Raw genomic sequence first — 16,340 nt, 5'->3', positions numbered from 1 at the left:
ATCTGGCTTATGGTGGTGTGGGGGATTGAACCTGGGACTTAGGAGCCTCAGGCACAAGAGTCTCTTTTCACAACCATTATGCTATCTACTCCCACCCAAATTTCCCAAAGGAGAACTGTAGATGTGAAGGCTATTTCATACTTGGTACTACTTTGCATGTTAAGTAGGAAACACTTGCCTTAGACCTTTTAATAACATTTTCACAACCCAATTATATTTGGTCTCAGGCAATAATATGCACCTCCGTTTTCACCTTGCCCTGGTCTTCCTACACATCTATTCCTGGCAGAAGTAATTTCAAACAAATTTGCCTGTCGGGGCTTCCCAGTGAGTACTGTCCACCCAACCCCCATCCCCTTCCCAGGGCAGTTCGGAGAACAAACATAGCCAACATAGTCACCTTTGAGAAATAATCTTGAGAAGCTGCCACCTGCAAAGACCAGCATTATAATACGGAGCCAGTACACAGGCCAGAATCTCCATATGAAAAAAATGTAGGGACCAGGTAGGTGGTAGCGCACCTGGTTAAGTACACACATTATAGTGCACAGGGACCCAGGTTCAAGCCCCTGGTCCCCACCTGCAGGGGAAGAGCTTCACAAGTGGTGAAGCAGCGCTGCAGGTGTCTCTCTGTCTCTTTCTCTTTCTAGTCCCCCTCCCCTCTCAATTTCCCACTGTGTCTATCCAATCATAAATAAATAAAAGTAATTTTTAAACAAAGGACAGTGGTAAATTCTGTTAGTCTAAAACATAATCCCTATTTCTTGTGAATAGCATTGTCTGACTTAAGGTTTATTTTGAATCAGCCTATGATTGGCTAAGTTGTACAGTTCAAAAATCAAATTGTTATGCCCGGAATTTTAGGTCCCGTTCCCACAGAGAGGAGGCCAGAGTCACATACAAAAACAAGAGTCTTTATTGAAACAAGCTTAGGCCTGGGCTACAAGCACTTTCCCAATAGTGGCTTGTGAGCTCCAAAGAGACATAGACAGATTCCTTCTTTTATCCACATCAGGAAGGGGAACTTGGGGAGGGGGGACTTAGGAGTCACTTAAAGTTCAGACCTGTTTGTCAGGGAATTTTTCCACAGTCCCTGACCACAGCCTGACAGCTTTTGTCAGTTAAGCAAATTTTGGGTTTCAGGGCTATCATGACCTCCTTTTACAGAACAGCTGCTGATAGGTAGAAACGTTGGGGCTAGTTTTTCAAGGGTAACATACAGGTGTACTGCAGCAGTTGGATTATGAGGTTTTTCTTGGCTGCCTTAGACAATATGGAGTAACAGTGGTCCTCACACAAACAACTGAGTACGTTTAATGATTGTTTTAAAAGTCAAGTTATAAAGAAAGTGCACTGCCAAACATCATCTATTCTAAGGAGTCATACTCTCCACAGTTTAGTGGTTTTCTCCAAACATGATGTGGTCCAAGATAGCTGATACTAGGTGGGGTGGGTGGTGGTTCCCTCCTGGAGGGGTTGGGGGAGGGTCCCTCCTGGTTTCAGGAATGGTGAAGCAGGTCTTTCTCTCTCCCTCTCTTTCTTCTCCCTTCTCTCTCAACGTCTTTTTGTTCTATAGAAAAAAATAACTGATAACTGATGCTAACCTTACCGGTTAGTGATTTGTTAGAGCAATAAGGATAGGCAAAATTAAGAGTGAGTATCATTTTGCTAAAGGCATGGGTCTTTTGTCAATCAATATCAAATCACTAACAAAAATAAAAATAAAAAAAGTGCAAACCAGGACCCCCAGGCACTATTAGGTGTATCCTCTACTGGGTAAACTATTTTGCCAGCACTAATTATGGTTTTTAATTTTTGTCCTTAACTATATTTATTGGAGTTCTTTTTTTTTTTTAAATTTTAGCACATTTAAATCATTGGTTTTAATTGTTCTTAAACATCAGCGCCTCATTAAAGAACTAAAAAAAAAATGAGGTGAGTTTGTGGTCAAATAAAACAAAATAAAAAGGAGGAGGAGATGGTGAAGGCAAAGACGAAGGAGAAGGTGGACTGACTGACTGGGAGAGGGAGAGGAAGGAGGAGGAGAGGGAGAGGAAGGAGGAGGAAAGGGAGAGGAAGGTGGAGAGGAGAAGGGGAGGAAAAGGAGAGGAGCAGGAGGGGCGGAGGAGGAGAAGGAGGAGGAGGAAGAGGAGGAGGGGGAGGAGGAGGGCTAGGAGGAGGAGGAGGAAGAAGAGGTGGAAGAGGAGAAGGAAGAAGAAGAAAGGGAGGAGGATGAAGAAGAGGAGAAGGAGGAGGAAGAGGAGGAGGAAGATGGAGCCCTTCCAGTTAGATCTAGTTTTCAGGAACCAGGGCTGCTTTGGGAGGAACGGGATTGCCAAACAGGACCTTGAGCAAGCAGCAGCTCCCCCCCAGGAGCCTCCCGCTCTGCCTGGGGTCCCAGGCCTGCACCTGCCGCAGGAAGTCGCCGGGCCGATAGGTGGCGCCCCGCGTCCGTGCAAAGGCTTTCTCGCGTCCCTGCGCCCCGCGGCACCTGCGCCTTCCAGGGTCCGAGCGCCCACAGCCGCCTTGTCATCAGCTCCGCCTGCTCCAGGGTCCAGAGGCGCAGAGTCACCAAACCAGGCAGAGGCGCCTCTGCAGTCTCCCTGTCCAGCCTGGTCGCCCCCAAACTGGAGACCCCACAGCCTGGCAACTACTAAAAAAAAAGAAAAGAAAAGAAAAAAGGAAGAAAGAAAAAGAAAAAGAAAGAAAGAAAAAGAAAAGAAAAAAAGAAACGAGCTCCGCTCTTTCCTCCATCCCATTCCTCACTTGTTTGTAATTTATTTTTATTTTATTCATTTTTTTCCCCCTTAAGACAAACTGTGTCTCCTTCTCTCATTATGAAAGTGCTCAAGAAGGAGTCTTGGAGGGAGTTCGGGAAAGAAAAAGAAGGATCGCCAAGCAGAGGGGCGAGTGGCGCTTCCCGGGGCGCTTAGTCTGCACAGGCTTCAGCTGCCGCGTCCAGCAGGGGTTCGCACCCAGGGTTTCGGTGAGAGCGGGAGCTCAAGGTGCGGGGTGCTTGCTGCAGGGGTGCGGGGTGCTTGCTGCAGGGGTGCGGGGTGCTTGCTGCAGGGGTGCGGGGTGCTTGCTGCAGGGGTTCGGGGACTGAGTGCCCCGTGGGCAGAGAGGAAAGCTGGGCGGGGACCCAGGGGCTGTTCACAGCTTTTGGAAGTGCAGTTCTGAGACCCTTGGAGAGGCCGGGACCTATTGCCACGTTTCTGGGTGAGGGGTGCGGGGGTCCCTGCAGAACTCATGGCGGGCCTCCCGGGGGTGGGGTGGTGGACGCCTTGAGAGACCTGCGGGGAGTGGGCGCGGAGCCAGGCTTTTGCCAGGTGAATGAGCTGGGCTGCGTGGCGCCAGGCACCCACGCCCCCTCCCCTCGAGCGGTGCACAGGGGTGAGGCAGCCACAGATCCGCACCCCGCTAGGTGCGCTCAGGTGCACGCGGGTGCTGGTGCTGGGTGCGCGTGTGGGGGCAGGGTTTGCAGGCTGCTTCGGGTTGCGGGGTGTCCCGGTAGACCCTGCGCGGTGCGGTGCACAAGTGTGAGGTAGCTGGAGAGATTTGTTCCCTGAAGGTGCGCACAGGTGCACGCGGGTTCTGGTGCGGTGTGTGTGTGTGTGGGGGGGGGGGCTTTGCAAGGTGCTTTGGGTTGCGGGCCTTCAGGCAACCTACACCGCCCCCCCCCCCACTCCCCTCGCGCTGTGCACTTGGCTGCAGGAATCTGAGATCCGCTCTGGCAAGGTGCGCCCAGGTGCATATGGCTGCGGGGTGAAGAAAGCGCTGGTCCCTAGCTTGGTTACTCGCACCCCGGACTGGGACATCCCGGCTTCCTTCCTTCCCTCCTTCCTAGTGAAGTGCGCTCCAGAGTGAGTGCGTGGCTCCTGGAACTGGGGCCGCGGTGTGCGCTTGGGTGTTAAACGCAGGGGCGCAGAGTGCGGGACACAGAGGAGGACACGGATCCTCTGGGAGCCCCACCCCGCGCGGGACTCCTGGGGGCGCGGTGCATGATCCAGGGAGGACTACAGAGCGCTCCCGGACTGTGCGGGATTCAAGGGAGTGGGTCCTGGGCGCGGCGCCCCTGGGTGTGGGGCGGGGCGGGGCGGCGCGGGGAAAGGGGTCGCGCTGCTCCTTGGTGTCTCCTGCTGCTCATCTCTGTTTATCTCCTCCCGGCAGAACCACTCGGAGGCCAGCAGAGCTGCTCGCTCGCCATGGACCTGCCAGGTAACCCGCCGCTCTGGGCTCAGCTGCCAACAGCAAGAGCGCATTGGCTTTGGCCGGCTGGGACCTTCCTGCTTGGCTGCAGGGGAGGCTAGGGGCTGAAGAGAGAGAGAGATGAGGTTGAGGAAGAGAGGGAGAGAAGAAGATCCTAGGCATTTTGCCCTGGGGAGATGCGAGGCCACTAAAACAACTTCTCCCATTTCTTGGAAAGACTGCTGGAGTTGTGCCAAGCCGTGGGCGGCGAGGGCAGAGGCAGATTTGCATATGTTTTATTCATTATTATTAATAGTTTTTGCTTTTCTACTGGGTGTTGCCATGACCTGTTTCTGGGGAGAAGAGGGTACCAAGGAACTGGGCAAAAGGACACTTTAAGTTGGTGACCAGGGTGGGGGGGTGCTGAGAGGAAGGAACAGCACAAGGTTTAGAATTAGAAAGAAGCAGCAAGAGTTGCCTGAAGCTCAGGACTTTGGTCCTCTGGGTCCCTCTCCAGAGAGACGACTCCCAGGGAACTCACTCTCCCAAAGGAAGCGCTTGGGAGTGCGCCTTGAAAAGTGGTTGTTTCCTTCCATTCCCTCTCTCATTTCCATTCTCCCCACTGCACCCTGTACCCCCCCCCCAACATCCAAGAAGCATCCGGAGGGCTGGGGTGGTGGTGGGGTATTCTTTGGGCAGAAAATGGCTAAGTCGGCCTTCAGCAGACTGCTGGGAAGCTAACTGTAGGAGGGGGCAAACCCTGAGCAAAGGGCCTCTACAGCTGCCAGGAAGACTAAGACAGACACCCAGGTGTTTGTTTGTTTGTTTGTTTGGCTTGCTTGCTTTTCCAAAAAGCATGAGTATTGACATGGATATCTTTGGGTGAACCTATGGGGGAGCCCTCTGAGGCATCAGGAACCCAGTCTTAGCGCCAGAGAGCTGCAGAACCCAGCCCAGCCCCCCTTAAGTGGTGGCCTAGCCCCAGGTGCTCTGCTTTGCAGCCTGGGGTGGAGATGGGTGCTGCCTGCTCTGGGCTGTTTCTGGCACTTGGGGGTGCAGGTTGGAGAAAGTAAAAGGCTGCAAGCAAGCAGGAGCCTGGAGAGGCACCTGCATGGAGGGGTCCCACAGAGCCCCCTTTCCCAGGCCTAGAGGGTCTCAGCCCCCCACCCCCTTGGCAGATGCACTGGTGCCCCATTTCTGAGGACCAGCCTGGCCCTGCCTGAGCAGGTCTCCCAGGCCAGAGGACAAGATGCCTGGGTGGATTTTGTTTGTTTTGTCCTCCCCCTAGGCTTGAGTGCCTTTGGGTGAACCTATAGGGATGTTCTCAGGAGAGGTGGGGGTGTCAGGGACCCTGTCTTAGCACCCTGAGGAGCAGAACTCATTCCCCCTTAGGAGGTGGTCTCACCCCAGGGAGCTCTGTCTGGCCTCTTTGGTTGTTTCTGGCACTTGAGATGGTCTTTGGGGAGGGAAGTGGCTGCCAGCAAGCTGGTCCCAAAAGACACCTGCAAGGAGGGGACCTGAGTGTGCACCTCCCCTTAAGGGTTTGGGCTTCACCTCCACCAGGTGCAGTGGCGCCCCACTTCTGAGGACCAGCCTGGCCTTGCCCGTCGGAGCTGGGCTCCCAGGCCCTTCAAGGAGGAGCAGGAGGCAGCTGACAGCCCGGAGCCCCCGCCTGCCTGCGTCCTGGCCTGGATGGCCACCTCTGGCCCCCAGCTGAGCATGGCCGGGAGCCCGGGGGAGCTGCGCCTGGGGGCTGCATTGGTGCTGCTGCTGCTGCTGCTGCCCGCGGGCTGCCCAGTGCGGGCGCAGAACGACACGGAGCCCATCGTGCTGGAGGGCAAGTGCCTGGTGGTGTGCGACTCCAGCCCCTCAGCCGATGGCGCCGTCACCTCCTCGCTGGGCATCTCCGTGCGGTCTGGCAGCGCCAAGGTGGCCTTCTCCGCCACCCGCAGCACCAACCACGAGCCCTCTGAGATGAGCAACCGCACCATGACCATCTACTTCGACCAGGTCAGCGCCTCCCGCCCCTCCCTGTTCCCTCCAGGGCCTTTTTGGGTGCACCAAGCCTAGCTCCTGAGATCTGGCATCCTTGCTGGCTCTTCCCATTTATACTCTGGATTCTAACTGAGTTCAGCTGTCTTTTGCATGCCTAGGAGCCTAGGAGAGTCCCTTTCAAACTGCCCTAATCTGCTCAGGGTCCCTGGAGAATATCAGAGGCACAATCTCTGCCAGGAAACTTGCTTCCCTGCACCCATCCTGGGCTGGGCTGGACAGCAGCAACCCCACCATGACCAGCTACTTGGACCTGGTCAGCCTTTCCTCCACCCTACTCAGACCAGTCTGGGTGACTCTAGGTTTTGGGAACCTGGGTGAACCATGCCTGGGAAGAGAGCTCCAGTGGGATCTCTCTTTCCAGCTTCTCCTTGTCTCACTCTTTTTGATTCTAAGTGTGGCCTCAGCTGGCATTTGCATATCTATGAGCATCTCTTTTGTCTTATTTTATTTTTATTTTGCTTTACTGTGGGGGAGGATTAATAGTTTGCAATCAATGCAGCTGTTGGTACGTGTGTAAAAATTATTAGTTTTATGTAGAACACTCTCATCCTCAGTCTAGGTCTTCCTCCACCATCAGGAATCCCACCCCCAGAGTCCTTTACTTTGGAGCCCAGTGCAACTTCTGCTTTATGCTTGCTTTTCTGTTCTCATTTCTCCACTTCAGTCCCTTTCAAGCTGCCCTATTCTGCTAAGTGTCCTTGAGAGAAAAATTAGAGGCACCATCTCTCCAAGGAAGCTTGCTCCTCTGCAGGCATCCTGGGCTGGGCTGGGGACTGTCCCTTGGGGGAACTGGACTTCTGGCACCCAGGTGACCCACTTCAGGGCTGGGAGCTTCTTAAGCACTCCAAGCAAACTCCAAGAAAGTGGTTCTGCAAAGGGTTTGGCCCAGCTCTAAAAGATGTGGTTCCTGCTGGTGCTGGATGGAAGGTGGAGGGGGAGTTTACCTTCTAGAAAACCCAGTGGGACAGAGTGAGGGAGAACACCAGACATGGAGACTTTAGTGCCTAGGAAAAAAGAATGTGCAAATGCAGCCTAGAGCTAGTAGAGTGAGTGCAGTGCCATGTGTGGATACATTTGCCACAGAATGCTGCAGCAGGCATGTGACCTGGCTATAGAACTAAAGAAACAAAAGCAAAATCACCTTGAGGACCTACTGCTTCAGGCCACAGCTCCGGGCAAAGCAGCAGGTTCCCCAGTTCCCACCACTGCTGTCCCCTTCCTGGGTAACTGTTGCTTAGAAGTGAAAATTTTAATTTTTCTCTTGTGACCCATCCCCCTCTTCTGTTGTTTTCCACAAACAAATGGGACACATTCACTGGACTTGCAAACTTTAGTCCTTTGCCAACATGCTTCTTGCAAAGCTGTGAAGTCAGCTGGCACTGAAGGCACAGCTGTGGCTCTGAGCAGACTTACTCGAGGTCTTTTCTGTCTTTGAAGCAACTCAGGTTTTTCTCTCAAGACATAATAACCCTTCCTCCCAGCCCTCCCAGCCCATACACAGACACACAGTCTCTGACCTGTATCCTGTTCATTTGTATTCCTTTTAAAAGTTGTGTGTGTGTGTGCGTGTGTGCGTGTGTGCATGTGTGCGTGTGTGCATGTGTGCATGTGTGTGTGTTCACCCAGAGGTGTGCTCTGTGGGGGTGGGAATTATTTTACTTTACAATCTTCATTGGACATCAAGTAAGAAGTTGGAATTCTAGAATCAGCTCTTCTTTTTTCTTTATGGCATAATGCTGGTGATATTAGTACCCACCTTCAAATGGCTTGCAGATAGATTTCACAGCATTTTTCCATCCATCATTTCACACAGGTATCAAGAGCTCTCTGCTATGAGCGAAAGTCTTGGTAGGAACTTCATGCAGTGTGAGCCAGTGGTGGCAGGGTAGGGGAAATGGTGTTTCTTTTGTGGATGTCTTAGGCAGGGACTCAAGGAAACCTGTCTCTTGGGGGCTCATTAAACACATGTTTGAAGCAGGGTCCTGAATAGACCAGCCTCCTGATTTTAAGATCCCAGCTGAAATAATCCAGGGGGATTTTTTTTTTGTGGGGGGGTGGTGGTAAAGTAATGTCCATAAGCTTGAACAGAGATTTCTTCTTGCTGTTTGGAAGCCTTGTCAATTAGCCCTCATGAGAGAACAGCCCTTGGAAATGCTGACCAGCTGTGCAGAAAGGTGCATGTTTAGCAACTAAACCTTCAGAGATTGGGGTCCTGCAGTGCAGGGGTGTAAAGGGGTTCTGCTCTGGAGAGGAGACTGGAACTGAATTCCTGGCCATGGGCACAGGGCTTTGGGAATCGCATGCCATTTTTCTACAAGGAGTACCTGGGAAGCAGGACAAAAGAATGAAGCCTTTATTTCTTTGTTCCTAGATAGATGTGTGCATCTCTCATCTAAGTGGCTGTTTTGGCCTTAAAAGCTGAGGAGGACCATTTAAAAATATCTAGTCAAATTGTGCACTTTGGCATAAGTCTGACTGAATGTGGGAAGTCAGTGGCAGGTGGGGGGGGGGGTCAGAAGATGCCCTCAGACAATCATGTCTTGGAGAGGGAATTGATTCCCAAGAACTGACCCTTCTGTTTTCAAGTTCAGCTCAGGACTTTGTAAGGCACTCACACCCCTCTGATTCGAGAAGAACCTTCTGCAGGGACTTTTGGTCTCCAATCCTGGGGCTAAATTTGTCATCATTTTGCATCTCCTGGAATCCCTGTAGCTAGAGTTGAGGGTGTCTGAGCTGCAGAGCCCTTTTTGCCTGTATTGATTCAAACTTATGTGCATGACATCATAGATCAGAAAATACTTTGTCCCAGCACAGGGAAGGGAAGAAGGTACAGCTCGAGTTCATAGACATTCGGAAGCATGTGATGTGTGCCTGGGGGCTGGGGGGGGGGTTGTCCAGTGACAAAGACCCTCACACCCTACATTCTCTTCTGCAGTACATAACTTATGCATTCACTACGGAATTTTTGTCCTCACACTTGAGCAGCCCACTGTAGTGTTTCCAAAGCTGCACACTCAAGTCCTCTAACTGTCATGGCCATAGAGATCTATGTTTTATCTTTTGGATTATTATTTAATTGGCTTTTCCTTCCTTTTCTGTTACCTGCCATGCCTCTTGTGTTTTCTGCTTCTCCAAACATTCAATCTGTATCCTCTTTTCCAAAGAATCCACCAAGACTCTTTAAAAAAGTCTTTATTAACTGCCATCCATTAAGATGCCTTTGAGGGGGCTGGGCAGCAGCGCAGAGGGTTAAGTGCACATGGACCAGTGTTAGGATCCCGGTTCGAGCCCCTGGTTCCCCACCCTCAGGGGGAGTCACTTTACAAGCGGTGAAGCAGGTGTCTATCTTTCTCTCCCCCTCTCTGTCTTCCCCTACTATTTTAATTTCTCTCTGTCCTATCAAACAACAACAATAATAATAACATCAATAAACATGAAGGGCAACAAAGGGAAAAAAATGGCCTCCTGAAGCATTGGATTCATAGTGCAGGCACTGAGTCCCAGTAATAACCCTGGAGGGAAAAAAAAAAAGATTCCTTCGAAATCAGTCCATGATGGAGGGCAATGATGGAACCCCAGTCCTGCCTCCTTCTTGGGGAAACCTTGGCAGGCTGACGGGATGTTGTCTGTGGTCATGAAGTTCTAAACACACAGGTCTGCCTGATTTTTGTGGGTCCTGTGGACCTGTCAAAGATGGTGTTGCCATGTGTGTGCTGGTCCCCCTCTTTTTTTCAGGTTTTAGTCAATATTGGCAACCATTTCGATCTGGCCTCCAGTATCTTTGTAGCCCCTCGGAAAGGGATTTATAGCTTCAGTTTCCACGTGGTCAAAGTGTACAACAGACAAACCATCCAGGTGGGTAGCTTGGGGACCCTCCAGGCCCACTGGAGGTCTGTCTGTTTCTGGAGTTGCAACTCCTTTCTTAACCTCTGTGTATCTTGGGTGATCAGGGATTGTCGTAATTGGGAGGATGGGGCTGGAAAGAGATGGAGTCCCCACAGCCAGATGTCCCCATACTTTGCTTGGGAGCAAAGGAAAGCAGGGTATGTGTAACAGGGAGAATGCAGTATGCAGAAGCAGGATGGTTATTATTATTATTATCATCATGATCATCATTATTATTTATTAGAGACTGAGAAATCGAGAGGGGAGGGGAAGCTAGAGAGGAATGAAACAGAGAGACAACTGCTGCCCTGCTTCACCACTCATGAAGCTTCCCCCCTGCAGGTGATGGCAGGGCTCGAACCCGGGTCCTGTAATGTAGACATCTGTTTAACCAGATGCAACACTGCCTGGCACCCAGAAACAGTGTTTTTCACTGTATCCTCTGCTTTCCCCTCTGCGTTTTAGGTGAGTTTAATGCAGAATGGCTACCCGGTGATCTCAGCCTTCGCAGGGGACCAGGACGTCACCAGAGAAGCAGCCAGCAATGGTGTCCTGCTGCTGATGGAAAGGGAAGATAAAGTGCACCTCAAACTGGAGAGAGGCAACCTCATGGGAGGCTGGAAATACTCCACCTTCTCTGGCTTCTTGGTGTTTCCTCTATAGACACAGGGCTTCAACCCCACCCCCCAACTCCTCCAGATGGTGGAAATTTTGCAATGCGGACCCTGGAAACTGCTCTTCCCAACACCCCTAAACTGGCAGAATAAGTGGCAGAAATCACTCCTGTTTCCAGTCTTGTCAGACTGCTGTGGTCCAGGGGCCATCTCCGTTGCAACCTCCAGTATCTTCTCTGACATATCCAAGATTCCCGTGGAGCCTCGCCCCTTGTTCCATTCACTGCAGCCCAGGACTTCTTTGGGAGGAATGCAATTCTCCATTCAAGCAATGTGTACCCGTGATTGTAACGTTGGTTTCAGATTTTGCCGTGAGGACAGCTGACTTTTCTTCTTTGGTTTGGACCTTGTGTCGTGAGCTTGTGTAAGGAGCTGCTGAACCAGGATGGAGAATGGCTGGCAGTTGGGGCAGAAAAGCCAGACTCCTTCAAGCTGCCGTCAGCCAGCCAGCCCTTGAAATGTGTTCTCTGTGTCTGTACAGCCTTAAGGAAAACCATGACTTCGCCTACATTCTGTATTTCCCCCTGGGTGGATGAATGGGAGGACTTGGGAGGGGTCCAGTGGGGGGGGGGCATTGTGAATCTGTCAAGAAGTGCTTTACCCAGAGAAGCAAATTTTGCACGATGATGAGACTGCAACTTTTGTTTTGTATTGTTTATTGTTTGCATTCTGTTTTATTGAGAAGGATTTCCCCCCCTTTCCACACTGATCTTCCCCCACTCTCATATTCCTGTTTTTTTCCCTCTTTTTTTCTTCCTTTCATTCTTTTTTTTCTTTTTATTGTGTGTGTGTGTGTGTGTGTGTGTGTGTGTGTGTGTGTGATGGGGTGGGAGAGAGAAAACAGATGTTGAGTTCCTGGATGAGACCAAACAACACAAAACAAAAGGGTCCTGTGTGTTTTTGGTGTGGGAAGAGAACATATCCAACAGCAAGGAGCTGGGCATCACAGTGACATTGACCAACTGCTGGCCAGCGCTGCTGCTTCTTTCAGAGATGCCTGCAGTGCACCTTGACAACTAACCACCTGGATCTGGGGTTTCCAATCCACTGCCTGGAATACTTTAAGGTCCTGCCATTTCCAGGGCCCTGAATCATATCAGGTGAGAAGGATAACCGTGATGACCAAGTCTTCTGTTACCTGGTTTCTTAACTGAATGTGCCTGAGTTAAGTCCTGGTGGTGTGTTTTCATGGATCTGGATCCACCTTGACTGAGCACATCAAAGATGTCCATCAAAGATCACAGGGCCAGTACCACCTCCTCCAGCAGGGTACCCTCCTCTCTTGTGCTAAAGAAAGACTTCCTCTTTCCTTGCTGAGGGTCCCCTGCCCACACCTGGCAGAAAGTCTCTTGGGAGTGGTAGAAGCCCTCTCATTGGAAGGGAGGAGTAAGCAATCTTACAAATCCTTCCTGGCCTGGCATCAGTCTCCAGCATTTGGAAAAACAGAGCTGAGAGTTGACAGCTGCAAGATTCTATCTGAATTCTACCTGAATTCCCAGGAAATGTCACTAATCCCAAAGCAATCAAAGAAGACACCTCAAACCGGATGTTAATTTGTCCTTTGTGTAACAATGTAACCAAAATATTGATGATACACAGTTATAATTTAAGATTCAGAATAAATGGGTTCGATGTCTGGCTTGCTCTTCTCCATACTGTCTTCGGATTTTCAGAAGGTGTATAAGTGAGGCCAAGTGTCAAGGACTTGGGGTAGGGACTAAAGGTGAGAGAGAGCATGCCTTGTAGTTGCTCTGTGTTTTTGTTGTTGTTGTTGTTTGTTTGTTTGTTTGTTTTTGGTACCACCTTCAAGAACTATTGACAGCACTGGAGGGGAAAAGAGCTTCACAGATGGTGAAGATACACTGTGAAGTCTCTTTCTCTCTTAAACTGAAAAGATAAGAAGGTGGGCCCATGAGGCTGATCAGGAGTATCTTGTAATATGAAATCCTGAGTTCATTTCCCAATACTACCCTAAGATGAGAAAGGACTTGGGGAATATAGAGTTACCTTTGCCTCCTTAGAAAACACACACACACACACACACACACACACACACACACACACACACACACACGCTTCATTTGCAGATCAAGTTAGGTGTTTGAATATATATTGCAGTTTTGTTTTGTTCTTTTTTTTTTTCTCAGAAGATATTTGGGAGTAGAAACTGTGCATAAAGGACTTTCTGGACAGATAATATACTTCATCACATACAGACACTGACATAGCCATGGCTGTTAATGTAATATTTCTATCAGACAACACTGATATAAAAGAAACTGACATTTAAAGATAGTATCCATCATCTTATCTGCAGGGAGAAGCTTCACAAGCAGTGAAGCAGTGTAGCTGGTCTCTCTCTCTCCCTCTCTCCCCTTTCTGTCAAGATTTCTGTCTCTAGCCAATAAATAAATATAATATATTTAAAAAAGATAGTATCCATCATTTATAAGATTTGTATGAAGATGGGGGAACACCAGATTCTACTGTCAAATAAGAAGCATGCCTGCTGGTACACAAACCAAAAAGGTCTTTGTTTTAGGATATATATATATATAATATATAAATAATATAATATAATATAATATATATATTCTTCAGACTTGTAGGAAGTGCATAAAAGACAAAATTTAGTAATTTGAGTTAAAATGTTGTTGCTTTTTATGAGGAAACAGAAACCTAGACACATCATTTCCAGAGTATTGGAAGTCTTCAACTCGGAGAGGAGGAGATAAACTTCTAAAGAGAACACTGTTTATTAAAGCCAGTAATACAAACAGCAGGAAGTGAGCCAGTATTATTTTCTTGGACTTTATTTCCCTTCCTTAACTAGTCCTTTGTTCCTCCTTTTTTTAACCTTCTGTAGTACTTCAGAGAATTAACACACATGTATGATGCTTATTTTTACTTACCAGTATGTCAAACCTATTGTTTATTGTATTTATTATGTAGAGGTTAAAATTTGGTTCTACTGTCTAGTAGATACATTATTACATTGACCACCCTCAAACTTTTTTTTTCTGAGTTTTGTTTTATGGTTGGAAAGAAGCTTCATCTTGTTCAGGATACTCCACACCCATCCCTCTCCCATGTCCCCAGAGATAGATGCCCAATACTCCAGTAGGCAGGAGTCATGAGTATGACAAGTTTGGATTAGTTTGCCACCCACTAATATATCTGCTGAAGTTCTACTTGGCAGAGAGAGAGAGAGAGAGAGAGAGAGAGAGAGAGAGAGGGAGAGAAAGAAGGAGGAAGAGAGAGAGGGATCTATGTATGGGCTCCAAAAATACGTAGGTCAGATAAAAATGTAACACAAGTATAGTTTTAATTGAAAGAAAATGTCATCTGTAATATGTTCAGTTCATTGTCAGCAGCTTAAAATTTGAATCTTGGTTTCCACTCTGCTCCACCGGGTCAAAGTGAAGGTCGTTCTAAGAGAATTTCCCACATGCAACTTATGAAATATATAACAGATGTAAAAAAACAAAAAACAAAAAACCTGAAACATGATATTGAGGCTTTCTTTCTTCCTTTCTGTATTCCTTTCTTTCTTACTTCTTCATTTTTTCTTTTACTTTTTGTGCCTCCAGGGTTATTACTGTGGCTGCGTACCAGGACTATGAATCCACTGCTCCTGGAGGCCATTTTCTCCATTTTGTTAGCCTTGTTATTGTTGCTATTGCTGTTGTTGTTGTTGGATAGGACAGTGAGAAGTTGAGAGGAGGGGAAGGCAAAGAGAAGGGAGAGATAGACACCTGCAGACCCGCTTCACTACCCATGAAGCGCCTCCCCTGCAGCTGGGGAGCTGGGGGCTAGAACCGGGATTCTTAGGCCGGTCCTTGTGCGTCCCACCACATGCACCTAACCGGCTGCACTACCACCCTGTCCCTGAGGCTTGATTTCTAAAAATGGTGAATGTCAAAATGTATAGATTTCCCAAAGAAGCCTAATTCTGTTTTGTTACTTGACCATCAGCTCACCATTCTGTTCTGGAATGAAATGCCAACATTTTTAAAGGGATAAGATGTCACAAGTAGAATCTTAGACACAAGTAGAAAATGAGGTACCAAGACCATGTTCTCTTGAGAGAATACATTGCTATAGGTGACATATGTCTTTTTCCTACTAAACTATAAATGTATCATCTTAATTTAACATCTACAAACATCTGAATTTAAAATACATTATCATCTTAATTTAAGATATACTATTACTTTAAAAATAACCTTGGTGACTTAACTCTAGGTACTCTGAAACTTTTCCATCTGAATTTTCTGTGTCTTATATTTTTGTATTCTAATACTTTAGATCTCTATATAATACCTAATGAGTTTTTGTTGTTTTTAAAATCTGTCCTTAAGATAGTACTCAGGCAAAGTGGTAGAAGTCTATTCAAAATACTGCTATGAGAATGCATGGAATCCTAGAAAATTGTCAAGAGATTTATAGGCTTTGAAAAAAAAACACCTCTTTTTAAAAAAAATTTTTAGCTCAATCTACTTATATCAATATCAGGAGAATGAGGAAAGGTACAAAGAAATCCTACACATTTACTGCCTGTGATTTTATTTGAGATATTTCTTGATATCAAGTGTATTGATATAAAGTAACAAACAATGTACGTTTACCAGTAAATACAAGAACATATAGGAGTTAGACAGTGGCATACCCAGTTAATTGTACACATTGAAGTGAACAGGGACAGTTCAAGCCCCTGGTTCTGATTTCATAAGCAGCAGAGCAGTGTTAGGTGTTTCTCTGTCTCTCCCCCTCTTATCTCCCTTTTCTTCTCAACTTCTCCCTGTCTCTACCCAAAATAAATAAAAATATATAGAAAGTATTGTTTTAAAAAACAAACACATGTACATGCAGTTTTTATCATAGCTATATAAAGTACAGTGCTCAGATTGACTGTATTGCCCTAGATGTCAGGAACATGGGAAAGGTTAATTTGGTGAATGACTTCATAAAGCACAGCAAAAGCTTGAGTTGAACCAGAAGACCTAATTTATAGCAAAAAACGCAGAGAATGTTTTAGCCATTTGAGTCTCCCTGATGTTGCAGTCTTTAACAAGGAAATAAATGCTACACTGAGATAATGCCTCTGTGAATAGTTAATGTCTGTGTTTATTTCTGTAGCATAGGGAGCATGTGATACACTGATGCGTAGAGAAAGGCTTTATTGCAATTTATTTCAGAAGGCATAAATAAATGAAGACCCTCCTACTAGCAGTTTACAGAAAAACTCCAAAAATTTACTGTGAGTGCTGAAAAGGACACTGTAAAAATCTAAAATTACATCCATAGATTATCCTAAAGCTTTGTCCACTTCTACATATTTAATAGTATTCTATTTTTAATGTTGGTGTTTTGCTGTTAAACTTAAGACCAGGACCTATTTTTTTTTTGGGGGGGGGGTGGCTCGTAGAATCAATTTCCTTAAGGGGCAAGCACACTAAACATACAAAAACAAGTTGAAATACAACTTCATTTCACATTTTGTTATTTTACATATTTTGTTCTCTATTCTTTCCTGCA

At 47.5% G+C, this 16,340-nt stretch overlaps 1 protein-coding gene across 4 annotated transcripts; it reads left to right on the top strand.

Annotated features, from left to right (window-relative positions):
• The first annotated feature begins 2,270 nt into the window (after positions 1–2,270).
• CBLN2 (cerebellin 2 precursor) lies at positions 2,271–12,440 on the top strand. Of its 4 annotated transcripts, none has more exons than XM_060174036.1 (6): positions 2,271–2,986; positions 3,715–3,863; positions 4,171–4,218; positions 5,752–6,198; positions 9,979–10,098; positions 10,594–12,440. In XM_060174036.1, exons 4-6 carry the CDS (start codon positions 5,881–5,883, stop codon positions 10,789–10,791), a joined length of 636 nt encoding a protein of 211 aa, XP_060030019.1. In that variant the 5' UTR covers positions 2,271–2,986; positions 3,715–3,863; positions 4,171–4,218; positions 5,752–5,880; the 3' UTR covers positions 10,792–12,440. The 4 variants fall into 4 exon arrangements, with proteins under 4 accessions (XP_060030019.1, XP_060030020.1, XP_016042550.2 ...); XM_060174037.1 differs by having other exon boundaries at positions 2,271–3,005; XM_016187064.2 differs by lacking the exon at positions 3,715–3,863.
• The last annotated feature ends 3,900 nt before the right edge of the window (positions 12,441–16,340 follow it).

The sequence above is a fragment of the Erinaceus europaeus genome, chromosome 15, assembly GCF_950295315.1.
Source record: "Erinaceus europaeus chromosome 15, mEriEur2.1, whole genome shotgun sequence".
NCBI lineage: Eukaryota > Metazoa > Chordata > Mammalia > Eulipotyphla > Erinaceidae > Erinaceus > Erinaceus europaeus.
The sequence above is the reverse complement of the archived record's forward strand: the minus strand, read 5'-3'. Positions and strand labels throughout refer to the sequence as shown.

Bases quoted from the DNA above. Each gene is read 5' to 3' on its own strand.
- CBLN2 (XM_016187064.2), top strand. From the start codon at position 5,881: ATGGCCACCTCTGGCCCCCAGCTGAGCATGGCCGGGAGCCCGGGGGAG. The intron at 6,199-9,978 runs GTCAGCGCCTCC...TCTTTTTTTCAG, and splicing joins TGACCATCTACTTCGACCAG to GTTTTAGTCAATATTGGCAA. The intron at 10,099-10,593 runs GTGGGTAGCTTG...TCTGCGTTTTAG, and splicing joins ACAACAGACAAACCATCCAG to GTGAGTTTAATGCAGAATGG.